Raw genomic sequence first — 24412 nt, 5'->3', positions numbered from 1 at the left:
GATCATTCTTCGAGTCTTCAAGAATGATGAAACGCATAGGCATAGGCAGCGGGTAGAATACATTTTAAATATGACGACAATGGCAATAAATGTGAACATAGATAAGGATATAAAGAAACGCCTGCCGCAAAACAATAGATCCATTTTGCTCGATTTTCGGTCACCTAAAATTGCATAAATGCTATTATAATGCGCGATTATAACGATACTACTCCAAATTTGACTTTTCATGTACAGTGTTGTGGCTGGAGCGGCACGTACACCTAATTGGGTTGCATATTATCAAGGCTAGAAATGATGTATCTTTGCATATCCGACTCTCTGCTTCGATGTGGTTCGATAGCACGTTTGTTTTGTGTTTGGTATTCTGAAGATGAGAAGACATGAAAAGAAGAAAAAATCACGTGTGTCAGAAAACAGCAATTGAACGTCATAACGTATATTGTTCAAACAAAATGTGTGATAATAATTAATTCGAAAAATACTCTCAAAACACAAACACCCTCACGTACGTACACGCACTGTACGCACTGCTGCTTGACTCCCTAGCGGCGGGAGTGCAACGGATTGGGCGGAAGTAGGAATGACATCTACTACTACTACTACTTAAGCAACACAAACACAACACGACGACTACCCAAAACGACAACAAATAGCATATTTAAGAGTAGGTGATACACATACACTCAAACACGGGCACGTAAAAGGTGTAAAAAATGGTAAAGCAACTGCACGATATCACGACACAATATACTAATATTCAGCGTGTGCAAGTATGGAATGATGGTGTCTCGCTCAAGACCCGGTTCGATGTTAGTTGATGAGCCTTCCAATAACAACAAAAACAACAACCAAAAGAAATGGAAACATGGGGCACTCACGGGGATAAGTGTGTAGGCATATATGGTTTTTAATTACTCACATTCACTTAAGTCACCAGAACGAAAAAAAACTGCATTTTGTGTGCAATTTTGCGCTTCCAATTCCAACTGTAACAGCAGCAACACGTACGACACGTGCACCACACGAGAATAGTCAATTTATCATACACTACTACTACTCCTACTGATCCGGGGAAAGGCGCACCCCAAAGCATGTCCAAGACTGGCGGGGTGCTGCATGTATTTGTTCTTCGTTCGTTTCCATTCGTATAACTTTCCTCCTGGTTATGAGTGCAGCTGACCTTAAAGGGTGTGGCAAATTTACAAAACATTCCACGTTAGCCTGTTTTGGTGCAGAAACTACTACTCCCAAGTGAGCTGGTGACTTGCGAACGATTTTGTGTCGACCTTGAACAGCCGCGTATCATGAGGAACTAGTTTTTCAGACAGAAAAAGACAGAGTTGCATACTGCCGAATAACAGAAAGTATAAAAATCCAAAAACCTACAAGCGCGTATTTACATCCCTCTTTGCGCACCTGTCATACGATAAGGATCTACACATTCAGTTGCTTAACAGGAGGTTTACTTACACTCATTAATCTATCGATGTTATGGACAGACGAAACAGTAGAAGAGCGCGTTCTTTCGATATGGAATGGCAACAAAGGATGGCATGAAAAGTGGTCATGTGTTATAGAAAATGCGTAGATAACGAGCTCATTGTGATGTTCTACGATTTAACTAAATAATTTGAGTGTTTGCGTTGAGCTGCTTGTTTCATGTGAGTTAGCATTGGTTAGGTTTGTTCCATTGACCCCCCCCCCCCCCCACCCTCCACCGCCCTCTCCACCAATTGAAGCAACTGCTTTTCTTTTCCACGTTTAACATTGTGCCATGAGGAGGAGGAGGAGGAGGAGGAGGAGGAGGAGGAGGAGGAGGAGGAGGAGGAGGAGGAGGAGGAGGAGGAGGAGGGAGTTGCTTGACGGTGAAAAGGGTGTGCGGATAATGATCGAATAAGGCTAGGAATACTATACTGTTACGTCAATTGTTAATGCATGCGTTGTGGGAGCAATCTGGAAAATTGTGTGTTTGTGATCATTGCAGTAAGGTGCTGTGGTGTGGTGTGTGTGCACTCTTTGTGGCAGATGGATGGTTATTGTTTTTTTTTCCACAAGCTCTGCTGCTACTGCAAGTAAAGGTGTGGTGCAACAGTGTGTGGACGATTTAGGAGGACGGTCACGTACGCCATCCTGCTTCTGATTTGCATTATCATTTCCTGTTGAAGTTTTCATTGCTAATGCAGAACGGAGCTGATAGCTCCGTGGAAAGGCCACCGAAACAAGCAACAAGCATGGTGGAGCAAACGAAGGTGTAAAAGAAGTGAAGATGAAAGTGAAACTCAACCCCGCGATTATTACACCTAAGCGATGGAGGATGGAAATTGCAAAGCATACCAAATTAAGCAAATAATTAGTTAAACAATACTGTATTTGAAGAAGAAGATGAAAAACAAATGAGCAGCAAACGGTAGAATAGTGCAAATGAAAAGTCCGTTACACAAGCCCAAACAGATGCCGGGGACTGTCGGCAAAGTTCACGTGTGAAATCATTAACAACCAGTGAGAATACAATAGATTGTGGACACACAGAAAGTGAGAGAGATGGTAAGAAGGGGAGTAGGAGAAAGAGTAGGAGTACGGAAGAAAGAAAGTAAACGAAACTGTAGTGTAATCAAAACACAATTTTAAGGCGACAGAAAATAGTGTAATGTTCGCTAGATTTGGAGTTGCATCTCTTGAATTAAGCCGTACCCGATTGGCAATAGTAGCACGCGTTGCAGAAGCTGAGAAGATGAGAGAGAGACCAGTACACGACAACCGGAGATTACTTGCCTGCAATAAAAAAAAGGAAGGGAAGAGGGATTGAAGTGGCAAAAAGAAGCATGGAAGCAAATGTTGCTGGCTGATAGTTATTATCATAAGAAAAGTATATATATATATACATAATTATATACACATAGCATCTAAAAGAAAAATGCGAAAAACACAAAAATATAGCCTATTCACTTAAATAGTTATTTAATGCAAACTATATATATATATATATCTTCAGAACGGAACCGTGTACGCGGACGCAGGACAGCATCGGAGGAGAAAAAGGAGAAGAAGAAGGAAAGGAGGACGTGGAGGAGGAGGAGGAGAAGGGGCAGCAAACAAGAATGGAAGCAATTGCCAGCAATTGTAACAGGCAAAACAAAAGCAACCACCTGACTCTTACACATTTCGTACACAGAATATAAACACTTGAAGCAAGATTATTAGACGGAATAGCGGAAGCGATAATAGAGTTTGCAATGGAACGAGAATGGAGTTTGCAGGATAATCGCGATTAATTCCACAACATGTATGTACAAAACGTACGCGGACAAAGCGCATAGAATCAGCGCGCAAACACTGTAGCAGAGACCACACAAAGCAAAGGAGAGGGCAAACTGGAGACGGCACAGGACGACTAACGGCAAACCGGCAACTAACTGCAACTGACACGGCTGCCCTTTGCGGGCGTATAGTAGTGACAGTGTTAGGCCAGATATCCCAGAACACAGAACAAAAACACACACGAACACCTGGCTAGGAAAAGATTCTGCACCCTGTTGTACAGTATATATTTTTCTCTCTCTATTGCTCTTGTATCAATTAACAAACGAGTGGTTAAAATAATGTACGCTGAAGAATAATATAGTGCAAAAACAAAGAAAAAAAACATGAAGCAAACAAACAGACAAAACACACAGTGAAAGAGGAGGAGTGTAGCGTTGGTTGGACATCCTTACCATCAGTGAGGGAGAACTGGCGCGTAGAATTCAACTCAAACGAACGCGGTAACAAACAGAAATCAGAACAACCAGAACTCGTAGTAGAAACCTCCGATTCCGATGAGCCGGGCGGGCGCACGAATCGATAGTAAAGGGCACACACTGTCACCACACAGTACACAACAACAACAGCAGTGCAACGACAAAGTAATATCTAATATGAATCTCGCTCGCGTTGAAAGGAGACAAACTTTACACATATATTCGCCCGATTTTTCAAAGCTCCGTGATTGAATGGCGCTTTTGTTTGTCTAAAACATACACTACTACTGCCTCTACATATGGGTTGTTGGTTTCGCTCGGTTTGCGACTTTAAGGCTATTCGCTCGCGATACCGCTTAGTAATCACGCGAAGCAGATGTGAAGCGTAGCGTTAAGCTGCATTATAGAAACACGCGCCCCACCTGCGGGCCATGCTGCTGGCTATGCGCGCGCCGTGTATGATGCTAATCGTGTGTTTACGCAGCGCTAGCAGTTGAACGTATTGAAGGGCATAGCGCAAAGCAAGAAGAGAAGTACATGTTTCGAAGTTGGCAAAAAGGTAAAAAATTGTAGCAAAAGTGCGCGATTTTTGCCAGTCTGCGATGCATCGTGATGTGCAAGAGGAGAAATATTTAGTTAAAAACTATCTCTCTTTCTCTCTCCCTCTGTCTCTCTATTTCGCTACAAACAAACTGCAACTGTGCAACATGTTGTACACTCAACACTTTCTAACGTAAGCAATTGATTTGATTTGGAAATCTTGATGTTGCAAACTTGAATCGGAACAATCGAAGCAAGCGCAAACAGCACACAGCGAGCGGTGCGGAGAAGCAGCTAGCAGAACAAAAATGCGCTTGATTCTATTATAGTTCTCACCGGTGAAGAACGCCTACCTAAAAGCTAACAACACAATTGATCAATCAATCAGAATCATACACCAAGCAAAAAAAAAGGTATAAATATACACACACAAACCACACCAAAAACAAACAGACACTAACATGAGAGACGAAAGGGGAAATCTACAAAAATGACACTAAAAAATACTAGACACCACCACACACTCACTGATATGTAAAGAGGTATTGCGATAACAGCGTAAAAAGTGAACGAAACATATACAGAACAAACAAACAAACAGACGAACATAAACAAACAAAGAAAAAGGTAATAACAGAAGAAGAAAAAGTCGTGTAAATTGTTGCATTTAATCGTAAGTCCATTTTGAAGTTATTGCGAAGTTCAATGAAAGTAAAACAGAAACAAATAAGAGAAAAGTAACTCCTCTCTTCAGTAACTAGACGTTCAGTGCTATGAAAACTATCAATACGAATCACATCAAACATACAAAAACACAAACACACAGATATACGACAACCACACATCACAAAACGATAGGCAAAACATAACAAACAAAAACACATCGGAACACGCAACACAGTGTTCACAAGCAAGACAAGCAAGAGCACCACCACCACCAGAATAGAGAATACCATTATCCTTCTCCGGCTGTCAGTTCATTATCACTCTCTTCCGGATCACGTCAATCGATCTATAAACGTAGCAGGCCGGAACAGACAAGGCGTGCAATAAGCAAAACAATAGAGTGTTATGGTAACGGTATTGTATTTATGTTCGATGGATTCGAAATTCGCAAAGCATACTACGTTATTTAAGCTGTAATATGATATGCGTGTGAAGTGCGTGTAACTTGAGACAACATAATATAATGAATGAGTGTACTGGTTTGGTAGGATTTGTTTGCAGGAGTTGTTTTTCTTTCTGTTTCTGTAACAAGTTAGCAAGTCGTTTTTTCTAGAGAGTATACATATATATATAGAGCGAGGGAAACCTTTTTTGTGTTCGACAAGATTCGTTTCCTAGATCACGTGTGATCGATGCACAGGACACCCCACCCTCACACTCCAACGCACCCAAACACATACACACACATCATCACACACAGAGGCAAATACATGCAGTTGATCAATGCTGCGTGTGTGCATCGAACCACAGCCGCGTGCGTGAGTGTGAGAGGTGAAGGACGGGACACACGGAGAGATAAAGGATAATTTACAGTGCAGAGAAGACAAAAAAATCAACATTACCAATAATACATGAGAAACGAAAACAACAGACACACACACACATACACCACGTGTACACGATACAAAATCAAGTGATGGCTTTCAAAATTATATAAGGAAGATCTTAAAATAAACACAAGTTGATAAAAGCTAACTATTAATCGCCTTTTGCATTTATTCATTCGCTGGTTATTGACGTTGAGAGAAAAACTAAACCGTTGGAAATTGAAAAAAAAAAAACATAAGAAACGAGCAAGCGAACAAAAAAACTCGATATTCAACAACCGGATCTGTCACCTCTGCCTTTGGGTATGTTGTTACATGGCTTACTGTGTTTGATTCAAATCCATGTTTCATACCGGAGAGAGCGAGAGAGTGAAAGAGTAGGGGAGAGTGAGAGAGAGAGAGGGCATAGCTAATGATTCTGTAAAAGTCCTTCGAATCAGCAGTACAGTAGATCGTGGTTGGATAAGGCAAGTAGGAGACCAGGAGGAACGTCACAATTGTCGTTTGGTAATCATAAATCGTTAACATCTCTTAATTACCACTACCATTACCTGGATACATATCCCTGTTTGGTTGTTTTTTTTAATAGTTTCCATTTTAATGCATCCATTGGGGGTGCATTTGAAGTAGAGAGGAATAAACGATTCCTTTTATTGAAGTCCCACCGTTACGAATACCACAAATTCGAAAGGATTCCAATTTAACTGCAAACACAGCAAACTGCACATTTTGAAGCAACACCAAATATAGCTAGTGATCAATAACAAGCTGCTGTTGGTTGTCCCTCCCTATTGGGTCTGCGTGTCATCATCTCATTCGTTGTTCGCTTCCAAAATCTCATCTTATTTGTCCTCTGCTCTTTAATCCCTCTCAATTTTTCTCTCAATCAATCTTATTTGCTATCCCAACATTCTCGTGCTTGTTACTTCAAGCATAGCGTTGAGTCAGTCGGTACAGTACAGAGCAGTTGGAAGCAGCAGGTGTACTACTTGTGGTGTAGTAGGCGGTGAAGTTTCGCGCAGCTGTTGCGCGTGAGCCAAAGCGCGTTGTTTTCGTTTTCGAATGCACACGTGTTACAAGAAGCAAAAAAAAAAAACAAAAACAAAACCATTTAGTGCACAACGTGATTTCTTTTTCTGCATGGTTGACACGTGACAAGGACAACAGGTAGACACAACAACACGCCTTGGACAAATAGACACTCTAACTATCTTTCCTGTTGTCGTGGAAGTAGAGTTGAAAAGTTTTAGTCAATTTTCTTCCCTAAATGCAAGATGTGACGCAAACGCAAAATGCAACAACACACATAAAAGAAAAGACGCACGGGTGTAGTGCAGATGGAACATACATGCTTTGCTGCTGGGGAGCATTGATAAGTTCGAGATGAAGTTCTCGTTAGCAGAATCGTTAAACAACTTTCACCTCTTTACACACCAATTAACGTCGTACATTTTCAGGATAGAATACGTGTAGTAATGCAATAATAATGCAACACAGGCCAGTAATAGTATTTTAGTACGTAGATTGACGTGCATTTTTCCCGTTCGCGAGTGCTGATTGACACATTAGCTTAGAGCTTAGCTAGATCGCCAGTATAGGGGAAAGCGCACTTAAATTGAGCATTAGCGGTAGCATAGTCTTACAGCAACTAAACACGAAACGAACCGAAACGAAACACTCACATACACTCTCAAAAAAACACAATAGTAGGGTTCTTCAATAAGTTAAACATGGAATGAAGGAAAATCCGGAAGCGAGTACAGAGGAAAACACGCAAATATTAGCATCTTCGCTCCCTCCCAACCCCAAACCGGCGAAGTTGCACACAAACATCGAAAGAATCAGGATCGATCAAAGGATATTACGATCATGCCAATGCTCAATAAAGAGCGTAGGCAGAATGTTGTGCAGGGGGAAAGGAGAGCCTGAGACACATCACCACTTTACAGATTACATGAATGAGATATAGTAAAAAGAGAGAGCGAGAGGGAGAGAGAGAGAGAGAGAGAGAGAGAGAGAGAGAGAGAGAGAGAGAGAAAGAGAGAGTGGAAGGGAAACACGGATGAATGGCGGAAAAGGAAGTCACTAAAGTGGGGATGTAAACACGCTATTGAGAGATGATGACGGCGCAGCAAAGAATGTGAAGATCATAAACTAACACACGCTTGTCAACAACTGGCACGTTACAATAGAAGAAACATGCATGGAAAAAGGATGAAACATCGTAAATAAATCTGGAGAAATGGAACAACAGTGCAGTTCAATATTTTCCATCGGCGAGATCTAAACAATGAAAGAATGGGGCTAATCTTATCATTATCAATATCCGAATTAATTTGCACCGAACCTTTGCGATCTTCACTTTTGCGCTGTGCAGGACTTGCGGAGTATTTGTCAGAAATGATGGATTTAGTTCCAGTCAATGTCGTTCGCAAGCGAAGAGCGTAGCGTGTCCGATTTGTTAAACCATGTGAACTATGATTGTACTGCTCCTGCTACCGGTAGTCATAGATACCTACTATAAGCGTGATTAGTATGACTTGTAGTAGTGAGCCGATTGACTTGGAAATAGGAACATTTCAAAGCCACAGTAATTGTTTTATTATGTGATATTGTGTTGAGTTAAGTTTTGTGGAATAGATTTAAAGACCAGACTGCGTCTTATGATGAGTTAGTACTCAAAACGTGTTCGACTATTGTGCAGCAATGACTTCAGTGAGTAACGAATGAAATTTTTTTTTTAATACAAATCAAAATAACCGAGTCAGATAATGGCGCCGGATCGTTCAAATGGGATCAGTGTTGACAACATGTGTAGAACCTTGCTCAGCTAGTGTTAATTACGGTATTTATTTTTAATATAAATTCATCAACCAAATTAGCGCTCCGAAACGAGGAGTTCTGCTGCTGCAATGGCACCGAGACAGTTGCAACACTGCTGTAACGGTGAACACACGCACAGACACACACACACACGCACACACACACACACACACACACACGTACAGAGCACTCCGTTCTGCTGCGCTGGTTGGCCGCCTGGCCCCATAAATGGTGCCGCTGTACGGGGCACAGCACGGCACAACACTCTGGCACCGGTGGAGCATCCTAATACATCCTGAGATCATCTCTGGCTGGAGTCGAGGGCTCTCCCTGGAATCTTGGCAAGACTCCGACGACCTTTCCCCGGTTGGCGGTACAGCCGTTGGTGTTGGAAAGTTGTGTTCAATTGGACAAGGCCCACCAACTTCCGAAGGGTTCCGAAGGGCTCCTATACCGCTCTTTTCGTTTCAGTCCCGTTCAGTTCGACGAGGACGAGGAGAAGAAGGAGGAAGAACCTTCAGTCGCGCTTAGTCGACGTCCTCCCATCGATGCTGCCTGTTGAGGCTTCCTCGTGCGACTCAGTATCGACGGAATATCACAGATGTTGTAAGCCAATGGTTTGGAACAGGTTCGTGCGGCGGAGCGCTGCCCTGCAAGAGCGCAAATCACCCCTTGGCGATGTACCACGGGCAATCGAGTGACAGCTGCCGTTCGCCATCTGTACGATAGGATAACAATTAAACATAGAGAGTGGATTAGTTGCGAGTTGGGGTGAATGGGAACAGGTGCGCATTTATATCGAAGAGATCTAGAAAAACTTTTAGCAACAGCAAAGAAACATGCTGTCTTTATTGCTATTGAGAGTCAACCTCAATAACACCGCGCTCGCACTTGAAGAAACTTTTTCATTGGCCCAAACATTACGCCCCAAATCAAGGCCTACTGTGAGTAGAGACACACACTTACCAAGGCTGTTGTAGTCCCTCGCCAATAGCGTTAATATTAGAGGCGGCAACATTGCTCCCACTGCTCAAGATGGTCGCCAGTGGTTGCCTGGATGCTGCTGCTGCTGGATGCGCCGGTACAGTATCGATTGATTCCACCATGTATCCAACTTGCTGTTGTTGCTGCTGCTGCTGCTGCTGATGCTGCTGGAGCACCGCCAACGAGTCGAAGCTGTTGACCGCGGGATGCGAATCGAGTGCATTTTGCAGCTCGCAGATGTAGTCGATAACGTTTTGGATAACCTCGAGCTTGGACAGTTTGCGGTTTTTCGGCATGAACGGAACCAGCTCCCGCAGCTTCGACAGATACAACTTGATTTCGTCGTTTTCACCATCTCGATGGCGCTGCACTCGACCCGTCGCAATCGCCGGCAGCGATGCACCACCACCATTCTTCGCACACATGGTCGTGATGGCCTTCATATTCGTGATTTTTCACACAGTGCAACACTATTTATTCTGCCACAAAACTGTTCACCTCGAACGAATTCACCTCACAACACACTCACTGCTACCGCTGGCGCAGAATAGGGCTGACGATGTTGTTACAAAAGCGCTGTGAGAGCAGCGTTGGGCACTACCACACCACCTTTTACTACTAAACTCGAAACACTTTTGCACTTTCGAACGGTGACGTGAGCACACTCTTCTCTGCTGCAGACACCACCGTAAGATGGCTGCGCCCTGAGTTAAAAATCGATTCGAATAACGACGACGACGGCGGCGGACGGATGGACGTGGTAAGCTCGCGTGCGTGCGTGCGTCCCGGAGAAGAGATCAGAGAAGACACAACTGTAAAACGGCTCGGGCCAGAGTGAGAACTGGGAGAACTGCATCTACGCATGATGGTTTCCAGCGGGTACGGACTCGCGAGTCCCGTTCGTGAGTCTGCTCTCTCTCTCTCGCACGCACGCACGTATGTGTTACGCAGCAATCCTGCCGTTTCACTCTTCTGCCGTTCGAGGTTATGTTGGTGTGTTCGGGTATGCTCTCGCGCACCGCCGTACGGGTGTGTGCGTGTGCGCTGCATGAAGTTTGTGCCATGGAAGCATTTATGTTGCGGGCAATAATGCTGCACAGCGGAAGCCTGTCGACGGCCCCTCGGCGGGGTAGAAGCGAAGAAAGATAGGCTTGGCTATGATCCATGTATGGCTCAAGTAGCTTCCTACGGATTTTGAGGGCAGAAAAGAATTAAAAAAAATCCCATACCCGCCATCGCTAACGAAACAATGTTTTACCTGAAATTAAAATCATAACAGCAACTTTCTGTACATGCTTGTGAACTACATGCATTTTAAGAAGGGTAAAATAGTTTCGAGGTATCAAAACATGATTCGAGGTCAGATGAATTGTTAACAGTTTTACGTACAGCAATATGGGGCTGCTGTAACAAGTTGTAGTATCTCGCTGGCCTGTTTTGGCCTACAAACACACACACACACGTCTCTCTCACCTTACGATGTGCGCGCTGCTAATCGTTGAACGAGACGTGCCCAGGCGCCCACTGATTGTGGGGGTCGTGTTGTGTGTGTATTATTGTTCAGCTGCATTCCTTTGTGTTTGTTTCGATTGTTTTCGATTCATCGCACACTAAGTGACTCGCAGCATCATCATCGTTAGAAGGAAGCGGGTACGCGCGCAGCTCTGGCTTAACCTGCCGCGACGTCGTCATGTAATGAGGTGGGGGGGGGGAGATCGGGATCGTAGTTTGAAAAGTGGTTTGAGCAGCCGCAAGCAGGCGCCGAAGGTTTATATTTGTTAGTTAGCGGCGCAGTGGTAAGAAGGTTCCATGGTGTAACGGTTAGCACTCAGGACTCTGAATCCTGCGATCCGAGTTCAAATCTCGGTGGAACCTGCGAGGGAATATCGATCTTTTTTGTTGTAATATGTTTGCGCGTACATTGATGTTTTTTCTTATGAATTGAATAGCTCACTTGGCCATTTCATCAGTTGATGGCAAAGCGTGCCGCGCAACTGGCTAATGCGGTTGCTTAGTTACACACGTATGATGCATCCACGTATGCCTTTTTAGTCATTTGTCTGTTCCGTATGACGTTTAGCGAAAGGGATTGAAATAACATTTAAATATTAATGGAATCAACAGCATACTTTTTTCATCTACACATTTACCTTTTACAAGAGACGTGTATCTTCTCTGCAGACAATTAAAACATTGATCAACAACAAAAAACAATAATGCTTCACGCGCGCCCAACGTGGGGCTCGAACCCACGACCCTGAGATTAAGAGTCTCATGCTCTACCGACTGAGCTAGCCGGGCTTGTGGGAAGAGAGCAGAATATTTACAATCCGGCGCCCAGATTGTTTATTTTTAAATTTTCATCCCTAACCACATTAGTTCACATTACATAAATAGTGTAACGTGATTTGGTTCGGCTCTTCCTTCGTCGTATCTAATTGTGTGACCATTTTAGCGCATCTTAGAACATTCAATAAAACAAAAAAAAAAACACACGTAAAACCCCTTTAAGTTGGCCATTACTTTACTTTACAGGGCTGTGATTGCCACAACTCGTATCACATTGGTGGTTTCACTTAGGTTTCGTGTGTTTTTTGTGTTGTTGTGCCGTTGCATTGTTTCCTGCTGTGCCATTTCCCGTCCCGGGCTCGGCAGCAGCAGCAGCAGCTTCTTTCGATTCCCACGTTTGGAAGCGGTGCGAAATTTGTGCAGCTGCAAGCGTTCCTGTGGGAATCCCTTTGCTTTTTTTCGAAGCCCTTCTCCCTCTCTTTCTCACACTCTCTACCATCACTCGGAGGAGAGTTTTTAAGCACCGCGTGTGGGAAATGCAGGGGACGGGCGGGCGCACACAACACACATCTCTCACAAACCGTGTGCATGTGGCCGCTGAACCCCTGGCCGCACACTGTAACTTAACTCCTTGCATGGGTCGACTGTGGTGCGACTTGGGGGCCGCGCCGTCGTCGTCGTCGTCGTGGGTGATGATGGTGGCCCTTCCTTTTATCTAGACAGCCAAGACACGTGTTCGTATTTACGCACGTGTGCTGATTATCGATTTCCGTTCCAAGATACGCAGCATGAGCGTAATGCCAGCGCAAAGGCCGGAGCGGAGCCCTAAACTTCATTAAATTTCGGTACAACGGCATGACCAAGGGCCACCATAAAAAGCCATATTTACAAAGTTCTTATTGTTCGCTCGCTCTTGTTAAATATGGGCAACCAAGCATTACTTGCATCCATAACTAAAAGAATTAAGCGCATACATGTATAATGAAAATATTTTAGGTGCGATGATGATGGTGGTGATGATGGTGGTACCCGCGCAGGTCTGTGGTGGTGATTGAATGATTTTTCGTCTTTCTTCATCCCACCTACTACCCCATGGTGGCCAAAAGCAAAACACATCGCTCGCATGATGTGTTTGTTCTACTACAGCCATGGCAAACACCTCACAGGAATGTGCAGCCAATCGTGTGTCCATCCCGTCCAACGTGATGCTTAGGGATGGCCAGCAGCGAGCAAGCGAACGCGCGAGAGTCGCCCAGAAAGTGGTCAAACAGGTTTTGAAATGCAAGAAACGCGAGATGATCTCGACCGCATACGCAAACACCGGGAAGAAATCACCGTCAATCTGGCGCCCGCGGGAGACTTCGGGGTCGGCGAATGATGCCGTAACGGAGAAGCAATACCTCGGTCATTGTAACTGGACGTGTGGGGCCAAGCCATAGCACGCACGCACACACCACAGCACACCGAAACACTCCGACCTAGCGTGTACCGAGCTTACTACCACCCTTGCTCGGTGTGACGACCTTTGGCAGTGGTGACCATGAAGTTGGCGGCGGCCGGTTTTGTGGCTACGGCAGCGCTGCTGCTGGGGCTGTGTATCACCGTAGCAGAAGGACAAGGAACCACCAGCTCTGGAACCATCGGGACGAACGGTGGTCCGGATCTGAGCTTTGGCGATGCCGACTTTTCCGTGCAGTACTTCAAGCAGTCGTTCAAGGCTTCCGGCAACTCGGTCGTGTCGCCGCTGGCTGTCCGGCTGGCCTTCTCGGCCCTGTATCAGGTGACGGACAGTGGTACCCGCGAAGCCGTACAGCGTGCCTTCTATCTGCCCTCGGCCGTATCGGACGCCCGGGCGAATGCCGAGCAGTTGGTGAGCGATCTGGAGCAGAGCCGCTTCCTGAACGTCTCGTTCGCCCTGCTACAGTCCGAGGGACAGCTATCGCAGGAGCTGGAAGATGCGGCAAGGGCCATTTTTCGCGTGAAACCTCGTACCGTAGTGTTTGCCAATCGACGGGCCGTGGTGGAGGACGTCAACGAATGGGCGGTGCAGGTCACCGGGGGACGCATCCGCGACTATCTGGCCGAATCGGACATTGACGTGAACGCGGAGCTGATGCTGCTGAACGCGCTGCACATGCGGGCCGACTGGGCGCAGAAGTTTGCGATGGAGCAAACCGTCGGCCAAACGTTCCAGTTCCGCAACGGACCGGCATCGGTGGAGATGATGAGCGTCGCGCTGGAGGTGCTGTACTACGCCCAGCCCAAGTTCCACGCCGTCCAGCTGCCGTACAGTGAGGAGAGTGATCTTACCATGTGGATCCTGCTGCCCCACCGGGACGGTACGTTCGAGGAGCTGTTCGAGCTGCTGTCGGCCGAACTGCTGGACGAGCTGGAAACGTCGGTCGCGCCGAAGATGGTGGATCTGTGGCTGCCCAAGTTCACCATCGAAGACAGCCATGATGCGCGGGACGTGCTGAAGCGCATGGGCCACGAAACGCTGTTCGATCGGGAAGGGTTTGCGGTCTTCCGGGACCACAAATCGATGCTGGGAGCGCTGAAGCAAAGCACCTTTGTGCAGGTGGACGAAAACGGAACCGAAGCGGCAGCCGTTACATGTAAGTTTTATATTGAAAAACATCACACCATCGAAATTACATCTGCTAACTGATCCGTTATTTTTTTCAACCCTTTTCAAAACAGCCGTTGGGACGAAATTCCGTGTCCGCAATACACAGTTCCGGGTGGATCGGCCGTTCATATTCATCATCAAGAAGCTGTCGATCGACACGATCCTGTTCGTGGGACACTATTCTAACCACAACTAGCTATTCCGTATGGGAAGAGAGGACGGGTGATGATGGGCCAGTAGTCTTCCGCCAAATCCGGAAGTGGATACATAAAGTAATGATACAGTTTTAATGATCAACAAAAAAAAACAAAAACATAAACTTCACATTCGTGTGAGACATTGCTTGCAGGTGCTTGTGTCGCGAGACTCACGTCCCAAGAGTCAATTGAGAAAGAAAATAGAACCGTAACGATTAAGGGACGCGAATAAAAAAAACACGCAGTAAACAAACCCACTGCCCCCGGAATCGATTGCGCACGGTAGGACCTCAGGGGAAATTAAAAAAAAAAGAGAGTAGGAACGAAAAGCAGATGCTAATTGCATTTGCGCTGCGGATGCAACTGGCGCGGCGCACATGCTCTCTCTCTGTGGGCCACGGCGAACCGCTTGCTCTCCCTGTGTTTCCCACCCAGGTCGGACCAGGAGAGCACCTATCGCTCCTATACCCCCTGGAAATCTATCGTGCAGCCGTCCGCACGGGGTGTGGATTATTATTAGGCCGGGAAGCATGTGGAAGCTCGCTGTTATAGGGGCTGGCGGAAAGTGAATGACATGACGCACATATGGCGCCGCTACCGATATAGGCAGATGAGTCGCGCACCGCACATCTTGCGTTACTCATCAGTAACGCGCAACGGTGGCGCAAGACACACGCGCGCGCTCATTGACTTTTCCGTTTGCCAAGCCATCTACGATTGCTTTTCCGCTTCTGCTCTGCATGGACGCAAGGAAATGCTGCTGCTGCTGCTGCTACCGAAGTCAAAGACGGCTAGGCAGCGATATTTTTATCCATCGCTGCCCCTAACTGCCGGTGTAGAAAAAAGGTGACGTTACGTTGCTGCGCTCGCGAACAGCCGCAGCCGCTATGCCGCTTCTTCTATTGGCAATCGCTTTGAACGGCAACCCTCGCGCCACCGTGCCACACACTTCCAGCGACCCTTATCGCATCCAGCCAGCTGACAAAAGCTGAGCCGAGAGCGCTTGGCCGGCTGCAGCAGACAATCCGCCAAAGGTGTAGCAGCAGCACACAGAAACAACGGTTACCACAACAGGGGTGAATGGCTGTAAGGACCACAACACGGGAGGAGCGTTTGTTTCTCACGAGACCACTGTCAGCTGTTCCGGGCAAGCGTTCGGGCAAGGACGGGTGAGCGCGCGCGCGCGCGCTTATTATTTGTTGACGACGGCGCTGCTCTCAGCAGCTGATGAAAAACGCCACTCGCCGTGTCGTTACGATCCTTGTGCGGGTCAGCAGCGGGTTGCGCCGCGTTCACTCCTCGAGATTAGATACCTCGCACCGGAAGGACCGACTCCGTGCGAGAGGACTATAGCCGAGGCGAGAGATGGCTTTGATTTGGCAAGACGTGCACAAAATGTGTTCTGCAGCAGAAGCCGAATTTCCCTTGCGCGTTTGCAGTTGCCGGCTGGCTGAGAAGAACCGCCAACGGCGGAAGCATTAGTACCAAACACATGTCGCCGATGTCGATGTCCCCTTCGGATTGGCAGACAGGCAGGCAGTACACATGGCCAGCATCTGCCACTGGTAGCAAATGGTTTAGGAATATTTTATTTTCCAAATTAAACTGCACTTTCCCGAGCGATAGGGGGTTAGGGCCCCGTGCACAGGGACTAGAGTTCCAACCGTTACACGCTGGCCAAACGATTCCATTTTTTTTGCCGAGTTTCTGTATTGACATTGATTTTCATCTCTCAATTAGAACAGCGTTGTGTTTGTGTTTGGATGGGATAGATTTAAAAGGCTTCCCGATGCCAAACGGGGTTCGAGTGCGCGCATAATATCGTCGCATAGAGGAAAAGAAACAAAAGGTCAAACGAGTTTTCGAAATGGATGGAAGCGTAACAGCAACGGCCGAAACACGGGTGGCACCTGTTTTACGCGCTTTGCTGGCGTATTGTTTCTTTCCTCGGGTAACAACTCTCATGGGAACCGCTCTGTTACAGGGGGGAGAAAAACGTAAAAAATATGCACCACTTATCTTGCAGCTCGATCGCTTCATTTCCATGTTCATGGCCACCCAGCTGTGCCGTGGCAGGGGTGTCTTTCTTACACCCCTTGTGGCTTACACCACCGGGACCCTTGAGACAATTACAATCAAAAGACACCGTCCGGTGGACATGGTTGGTGGCATTTGTTGGTGAATTTGCATTTACGCACCTTGCCGCCACCCCTGGCTCCGTCTTGGTTGACTAACCTTGCGCGTTTGGTGGCTCCCAAGCCGTCTGTTACGCATTACGCCCCACCCCGACGCATTGAGGTGTCACCGGACAGCCAATCGATCGATGAAGGGGATTTAGTCCATTTCTATTAGATTCTTTTATTGCTCAACTGTACAAACACATCCGTCCCACTCAAAACTGTTCATCGGGATCGATGTATTTGGAAAAGTTGCCCACTTGCAACACATTTCCGTCCATTGTACGGCGTATGAGAAACATAAACGGGCGGTTGGCGTGAAACTCAAACTCGCTGGGTGTGTCCGGTGGTGCGGGGATGCCGCTGCCGCTCTCGCTCACCGCTAGGTAGCAGTGCTGAATGAACCCATTCAGCCGCGTCCAGCCGGAGTCGTGAAATACGTGCAGATCGTCTATTTCAAACACTCCGCCATAGCCCAACTTTCCCAGCGTTTGCTTTGGGTCAGTTTTTTCGCGCACGAAAAACTTTGGCAGCTTTAGATCCGTCCAGCACGACTGCAGCCGCTCATCGATCTGCGCCAGGTGGGCCGGTGTGATGCTGTTCACGATCTGGCGTAGCTCCGTGCCGTCGTACGGTAGCAGCACCAGCATGGACAGTCCGCTGGCTGCATCGAAGGGTATGTCCACCACCTTACAGCGGAGCTCGTTGTGCAGGCAGCGACGAACGAAGGCTGTCGTGTGCATGGTGGACACACGCTGGGTTGGCGCATTTATAAATTGAAACAGCTCCAGCGCCGTATCGGCAGGATTGAACCGAATCGCCAACGGTGTCAGCACGGACACACCGCTGAATAGCATCAGCTTGTGACAGGGAGGCAACGAAAACACATCGCCCTCGCCGATGAAATCTTCAATCTCGGTGTTGGCACGCTGGTAGAAGGAATTAACGGCCAGCGCGGACGGTATGTCATCCGTCAGATCGACCGGCTCGACCGTGGTCTGAAAGGTGCGGTGAAACAGTCGCTCAAACTCACTGTCCAGCCGGAGCGTTTCCTCCACCAGCACGAACGAAAGTGCCTTCAGGTGTTGGCCATCGTGCAGCTGCTGAGCTAGCCGTTGCTGCTGCTCAATGGCTGCATGCACATCTTCCGGCAGCCCGAACGCGACCTGGAAGTCTTCCTGTACTGCAGCACCGGCAAGCGGATAGAACATCGACAGTGCCAACCGCACGTGATACGGCGAGACGGCACAGTTGCACTTCTCATCGTAGCATGCCTGGCGATTGAGTTGAAGCCAAGAGAGTGAGAGTGAGAGAGAATACATTCGAATGTGAGATGGGGTTATGAGATGGAGATTCGCGGAATGGGGCATGGGGATGATGATGATGTCACGCACCTTGAAGTACTCGAGCGTAAATTTGTTGTTCGCCGCTACAATCGCATCATCCGTCGTGGGATCTAAAAGAGTTTGCGAGAATATGGTACAACAAATGAACGGATGTGTTAGACGCGCAATTGTACGTGTTCACTTGCGGAGCCAAACAAAACGGAACGATGCCCGACAGACAAAGAGAACGAAATTTACAGGCGAGGGGCATGTAGACCCGACAGACAAAGAGAACGAAATTTACAGGCGAGGGGCATGTAGAAACAGGGGGAAGGGGTTCGGTCGAAGTTGTATTGTCCGCCATAGTCGAGCGGCAGTGATTTTTTTCCGAATTGAGAGCAAGCGCGCGCAGCGCTCTCTCGTTTGCCTTCAAATTACATGGGGCGCTCTCGCGATACAAAACAGCTGATCAGCTGATACCCCCTCCCTCCCGTTTTTTCCCTCTCGCGCTGCGCTGGAGCGCGGATCAGCTGTTCTTGCTCTCTCGCGTTTCTTTCGGTTTGCGCTGCGCTGTTGCCGCACTTGCGCGCTGCGCTGAACACCCCCTCCCCCTCGTTTCTTTCGTTGCGCGTTGTGCGCTGTGCGCTTTCGTTCACTTAGATTTGCTGCGTAATAAAATCGCATGCATCGAAATAAATTTAATTACATCAAACTCGTTTGATATTTTAACACTTTATTGAAACTTAAGGCACAGTTCCACACATCGCTAACCACAATCTTGCCACAAAACCACACATATTTTTTATTATAAATAATTTAAAAAAATCGTCACTTCAAGCACCCGCCTTACTGCCTGTATGTTGTGTATGTTGAATACTGTAAAAAAAAGCATTGAAATAAAGCAGCATAATTTACATATTCATGTTGAATTATGAAAGATTAACGCTGCTTTATTTCAATGCGCACAACACTTCAACACTTGAAAATACGACCGAGGCCGTAATAATGTGAATTGAAATAAATAACACTTCAACACTTCACTTCAAATTACATCGAGCGCCCGGGACTTAGGCTAAAACGCGCGCGGCCTCACACTGCGAAGGCTTGGACTGTACTGACGATTTTGTGTGGTAGCAAGAAAGGGAACGCACGAGGAACACTCGCTGCACTAGTGCGAGCGAGACACCGACACCAGCAAGCCACTGCGAGAAAACCAAACTGAGCGCGCTGGCTGAAAGTGAACGCACACATTCACACATGTGTGATTGTGTGAGTGCGAAAACTGTGTAGAAAGCAAAACACGCTCTCGCCGCCGCGTAATTCCGCGTATTTCCAACCGTCTCCCCCTGCTTCTACATGCCCCTCGCCTGAAAGACGCACACTTTTACATTCTCATTGCTAGTAGGGTGGTGCAAAACACCTACCGGGGGGGACATCGATGGCCACAGAAGAGGTCAAGAGCACAGAGAACAACACCATATCGCGCTTCACGAACCAACGCCAGACTCACGACACGAACCGCAGTTCTCGCATACGCACCATGGTGCGACAGTGTTGCGAAATTCGCTCAGCCCAAAAAAGCGACCGGCCGGCACACCACAACATTCGCGCAAACGTTGAGAAGCATTGGTCCGCTCTCGCGAGACAAACGTAAGCAGCAGCAGCATAGCATACTGCGATTCCTACAACAACGCTACGCAGCACGATACCAACTTTCGGATACTTGGGGTTGATGTTGTGTTTGAGCAAAAGGAATGATTCTCCCGCGCATCATTTGGTGTATGTGTATGTATGTGTGTTTCTCTTATTTCTCTAAAAACTCCAGCACAGTCAACAAGCGCACACGCTCTGCGCCCATCACACTTCCACCAGATCGTGGGGCCTGTAGAGGTGACCGATGAACAGGAGCTGCTTGGAGGATCGCTTCACCAGGGCAAACAGAAACGAACGTCCCACGTAGAACTGGTAGGCGGCCGGGGCACTGCGCTTGCTGAAGCTGTGCACCGTGGCGACACCACCCGCTTCCGCCGACCGTTCGTGCACGCTGATGGCGGCCCGATGCATCACCCCGTCCAGCGCGGAATCGTGATCGTCGAAGAAGCGCAGCTCGCGCAACCGAAACAGCGCGTCCAGCCCGATCGTGTCGCGCAGGAAATCGGTCGCATTGAACTCCGTCTTGATCGAGAAGACTGGCACCACAATCCCGGCCCGCTTCACGCTAAAGTGCGCCTGTATCGCGTCAAAGTGCTCCGGCTCGAGCGCCTTCACAATGCGGTCCAGTTCGGCGTCCCGATCGGGCAGCATAATCCACAGGGCCGAATCGCTGCGCGAATGGAACGGCAGCTCGAGCACCTCGATCTCCAGCTCCGGGATGCGGGCGAACCGGAAATCGCCCTCCTTGAACATGGTCGTCGTTTGGTAGAGCTTGTCGATCCAGCCGGTCCGAAAGTCGCGCGCGATCGTGTCCCGCGCATCGAACCCGCTCGCAAACGGTGGCCGGAACGAGCCGGCACTCAGCTGTATCATCTGCAGCTGCTTCGGCACATCGCCGAGGAAGAGCGTGTCCCGGATGAGGCCGTTCGTGCGCATGCTAAGGAAGTGGTTGGCCCGTCGCACGACGCCTTCGCGCTGGGCGAAATCGAAGTACATCAGCACCGTGTCCAGGTCCTCGTGCATGATGTCCCGCATGCGGGCATCCACCTCGCGGAATCCGTTCACGATGATGCGGTTCTTCATGCGAAAGCCCTCCGAACCGCCGGCATCGCTGAGCGTGTAGTGCAGCAGCTTCTGGTTGATGATGAACTCGGTAAAGTTGGCCGGCAGACCGAACACCTCCCGCAACCGGTCACGTGTTGTCCCGGTTGCGATCGAGTACAGCATCGCTATGCTGTTCTGCAGGGTGAACGGTGCGACGACCACGTTCTGCTCCGGCTTGAACGCCGCCTTGTACAGGCTGAGGCTGAAGTTGGTGGTGCTGTACGGGAAGCGCAGCTGCGTCAGGCCGCCCACACCGGAACCGGATTCGGCCAGCACCCACAACAGGAACAGCACAACCGTACCATACCACATGACACTCGGTTCTCGTACGTTCGCACTAGCTCGCACGCCTCACGCTCGACTGCACCAGCCCCGTACCGGATTCCGACTGCAATTCCGCTTAATCCGTGCCCCAAACCCGCACGCAAGAGGGCGAGGGCGAGCGAGGGGGAGTTTTAAAAATAATATACACCTCAAAATAGAAACAATTTGACACAATTGATCGGGCGCGGTTTGTTGATGCAGCGGTACGAGGTACGAGCGAGTATATATGATTATGATGGGTACGGACGACGTCCGCTAGTAGCGTGATGATGACCTCGCCGATGATGCTGTCCGTCCTTTGCCCCCGTTGGGGTGTAGTGTTTATGCTGCACTCACTGCGGAATCACTTTCGGTACATCACTGTCCAGGCAGGGCTGATGCCACTTTAGATTCGGTCACTTTGGCTTGGTCGGTTGCGCGCAATGCTACCATCAACAATGGTTTGGTTTGGTGTGGTTGTAAAGTTGTTTGGATTATTCAAAGCTGCTCTGCTACACACAGCAGATAAGCCTAGTACAGACGCAATATGAGCGTAGTTGTAGCAGTGACCAGTGGTTACATACACCGACTCACTGCGTGATTGAGTGATTGGATTTAATCGAAGCATCTGATGCAGCCAGACAGCCGACCGTCGTCCGATCTCGATCATTTCCTCTGACGTCGACAGGGCGAAATAGTTCAGCGCATGGTAATCATCATGTTCGAAACTTGTCTGATCGTATGTGATCAAAACAGTTTAGAGTTGTATCGAACGAAGCAAAAAACTCTTTGTTTTTTAAGGTTTATTCTATTAAGGAGATCCTCGACGAGTTGGCGTACTTGTCCATCCATCCTACAACATTATATAAAGGATTGTAATTGTTCAATGACGGGCTTGCCACAACAGGTACAAACACGTTTCTCTGACCCATCCGCCATACTCATCAAGGACCTTAAGTGCTTAATGTGTTGTGTTGTTTTACCATACACTGTCCCTCGTTCCTTTTTTTTTTAAACAAAACCCCGGGCTTTTATTATCCTTTCCTGTTAGGCGGCTTCATCATGACGAACGTCCGTCGCTTCATCTTATCTTCCCTTCGGTGCAAACTTATGCAAAAAGGCGTTTCAAAATCACGTTCTCTCCCAGTACGGCCCCGAACCGTGCTATCCCTGTGTACCTGTTTCCCGATCTCGTCAGCGTCTCCTACCTTTTGTCAATGGAATGGAATGGTGGAGGTGCTTCCTTGAGATCGAGGCAGCTTCTTAGGAGGGTTTTTAAAAGATAGCTACGGTGGAAATCGTGGGAACAGGTCGTAAAAGTAACCTTTTTACGGCTCACCGTCACCGGTATATCTACCCGCCGACAACAAACAGGGACAGTGCAGGCAAACAAAAGGCCCTCAGGCCGCCCCTCCGAACAATCCCTTGGCTGTTGCAGGAGCAGGCAATGCATTTATAAGCTGTGCTGTGCTCGACTCACCCCATCAAACCGCCATGATAGCTATGACCTTGCATGACCGGGGGATCCTGTTCTGCCTTTTTCAATCACTTCATCCCGCACACCGAAAGCTTGGAAGGCTTCGGACCCGGCTTGGTCTCTCTGTTCTGCTTTGCGCGCTCCTTCGCATGTTTCCGCGCGGCCTGGGGAGGCGAAGTTGTTAACTTTCTTATGTGTTCAACATCTTCGTGGCTTCACACTTGCTTGTTCTTCATTGCTGCTGCTGCTGCTGCTGCTCCCTCGGCGACGCACACGTGCAGATCATAAAGCCTCGCCTACTATGAGGCCCATTAAAGAGCCCGTCGTCTCCTGAATGATTTTCTTGATCTTTCTTTTCGGATGCTTTATCGCTAAATGTTTTCCCACTGCGTTGCTGCTCAAACACCACTTCCATCCGTCCGGCTGAGGTTGAAGATTCTTTTACGTTTTTTTTTGTTGCCCTTCTGCCTTGGGCACAAACACTGCTGAAAGAAAGTTTTTGGCTGTCGGCACAACAAGTTCAAGAAATTCTCAGGTGCGCATAGCTCGACGATGCATAACGGTTGTGTATTGCTTTTCCCTTTTTCCCTTTTTTTCTGCCTTGATTGCTAGTTGGAACTTGCCGTGAAGGTTCGTTTTTTCCCATACTTTCAAGCGCTGCTAGTGCTGTTGTTTTCTGTTACAATATTTACATAATGAATGTGATTCGGGAATGCATATCCTGTTTAGACGCTCGCAAAGGTCCACCTTAAGAACACTCTGTGATGCTATGAAAACAAAAACACAAAAAAGACTAATGACAATAAAAAGAATTTGTAATTATCGCAATAAATTAAATCCTAACAAAACAATACAAATTCACAGAAGTTTTATTAGAAGCAACTTAGAAATAGGAACAGCATCAATAAGAAATGCAAAAAAAGAACTACTGAAACAGTTAGATACAATACAAAATCAATCTCTAAGAAAAGTTACAGGATGTACCAAAACAACTCCTATACCCTCACTAATGGCCATAGCGGCAGAAATTCCTTTAGGCATAAGAGCAAAATACCTCGCGAGCAATGAGCAAGCAAAAGAGATTGCACATTCAAAAATTCACAGAAATCTACTATGTGACAGAAACCAAAATAACAACACCAGAAACAACAACAACAAGCACAAAACATATTACGAAAAATTGTATGAAGAAAACAAAAATATCATAAACAAAATGGATAATATAGTAATAAATGATAACACTAAAAGAGTATCGATAATATCCAATGCCCCGGATAATATAACGAAAAATCAACATACAAACAAACAAATCCTCAAAAGACATTACCAACAAGAAATAGAGTTTTTTAGAAAAACAAACACAATTATTTACACGGATGGAAGCAGAACAGATGACGGTTGTGGTATAGGTATATACATCAAGCCACACAACAAAAATATGTACTGGAGTTACAAATATAAATTAAAAAACAACACACCCATTACCTCAGTAGAACTGACTGCAATAGATAAGGCACTACAAATAGCAGTGGAAAACAACATAATAAATCCTATACTATATACGGACAGTAAAGCGGCTTGCAGCATCATCAAAAGGGAACAATATAACAACAATATA

The 24412-nt window shown here is 47.3% G+C and overlaps 4 protein-coding genes, 1 long non-coding RNA gene and 2 other non-coding genes across 7 annotated transcripts; 2 read left to right on the top strand and 5 right to left on the bottom strand.

Annotated features, from left to right (window-relative positions):
* Positions 1–3522: 3522 nt before the first annotated feature.
* LOC120951339 (protein extra-macrochaetae) lies at positions 3523–10800 on the bottom strand. Its single transcript, XM_040370005.2, has 2 exons — positions 9623–10800; positions 3523–9374 (listed from the first exon to the last, which is right to left on the bottom strand). Coding segments are annotated over exons 1-2 (462 nt in total). The 5' UTR covers positions 10084–10800; the 3' UTR covers positions 3523–9373.
* Positions 10801–11443: 643 nt separating this feature from the next.
* Positions 11444–11515, top strand: Trnaq-cug (transfer RNA glutamine (anticodon CUG)). Its single transcript has one exon. It is a non-coding gene; the product is annotated as a tRNA-Gln (tRNA).
* A 353-nt stretch (positions 11516–11868) lies between these two features.
* Trnak-cuu (transfer RNA lysine (anticodon CUU)) lies at positions 11869–11941 on the bottom strand. The gene has a single exon. It is a non-coding gene; the product is annotated as a tRNA-Lys (tRNA).
* A 1158-nt stretch (positions 11942–13099) lies between these two features.
* Positions 13100–14882, top strand: LOC120948431 (heterochromatin-associated protein MENT-like). Its single transcript, XM_040364732.2, has 2 exons — positions 13100–14544; positions 14630–14882. Exons 1-2 carry the CDS (start codon positions 13470–13472, stop codon positions 14752–14754), a joined length of 1200 nt encoding a protein of 399 aa, XP_040220666.2. The 5' UTR covers positions 13100–13469; the 3' UTR covers positions 14755–14882.
* Positions 14883–17071: 2189 nt separating this feature from the next.
* Positions 17072–19867, bottom strand: LOC120948432 (serpin B5-like). Its single transcript, XM_040364733.2, has 3 exons — positions 19682–19867; positions 18327–18388; positions 17072–18206 (listed from the first exon to the last, which is right to left on the bottom strand). Exons 1-3 carry the CDS (start codon positions 19734–19736, stop codon positions 17148–17150), a joined length of 1176 nt encoding a protein of 391 aa, XP_040220667.2. The 5' UTR covers positions 19737–19867; the 3' UTR covers positions 17072–17147.
* On the bottom strand, positions 18951–19361 carry LOC125906480 (uncharacterized). Its single transcript, XR_007451847.1, has 2 exons — positions 19309–19361; positions 18951–19133 (listed from the first exon to the last, which is right to left on the bottom strand). It is a non-coding gene; the product is annotated as an uncharacterized LOC125906480 (long non-coding RNA).
* Positions 19868–20012: 145 nt separating the features above from the next.
* LOC120948430 (uncharacterized) lies at positions 20013–22004 on the bottom strand. Its single transcript, XM_040364731.2, has one exon. It carries the CDS (start codon positions 21324–21326, stop codon positions 20115–20117), a length of 1212 nt encoding a protein of 403 aa, XP_040220665.2. The 5' UTR covers positions 21327–22004; the 3' UTR covers positions 20013–20114.
* Positions 22005–24412: the final 2408 nt, after the last annotated feature.

This window comes from Anopheles coluzzii, chromosome 2, assembly GCF_943734685.1.
Source record: "Anopheles coluzzii chromosome 2, AcolN3, whole genome shotgun sequence".
In the NCBI taxonomy this organism is placed as follows: domain Eukaryota; kingdom Metazoa; phylum Arthropoda; class Insecta; order Diptera; family Culicidae; genus Anopheles; species Anopheles coluzzii.
Note: the sequence above shows the minus strand (reverse complement) of the source record. Positions and strands in the feature narration are given on the sequence as shown.

Bases quoted from the DNA above. Each gene is read 5' to 3' on its own strand.
- LOC120951339 (XM_040370005.2), bottom strand. From the start codon at position 10,083: ATGAAGGCCATCACGACCATGTGTGCGAAGAATGGTGGTGGTGCATCG.
- LOC120948431 (XM_040364732.2), top strand. From the start codon at position 13,470: ATGAAGTTGGCGGCGGCCGGTTTTGTGGCTACGGCAGCGCTGCTGCTG. The intron at 14,545-14,629 runs GTAAGTTTTATA...TTTTCAAAACAG, and splicing joins CGAAGCGGCAGCCGTTACAT to CCGTTGGGACGAAATTCCGT.
- LOC120948432 (XM_040364733.2), bottom strand. From the start codon at position 19,736: ATGGTGTTGTTCTCTGTGCTCTTGACCTCTTCTGTGGCCATCGATGTC. The intron at 18,389-19,681 runs GTAGGTGTTTTG...AAACTCTTTTAG, and splicing joins GGCCATCGATGTCCCCCCCG to ATCCCACGACGGATGATGCG. The intron at 18,207-18,326 runs GTGCGTGACATC...CTCAATCGCCAG, and splicing joins TTACGCTCGAGTACTTCAAG to GCATGCTACGATGAGAAGTG.
- LOC120948430 (XM_040364731.2), bottom strand. From the start codon at position 21,326: ATGTGGTATGGTACGGTTGTGCTGTTCCTGTTGTGGGTGCTGGCCGAA.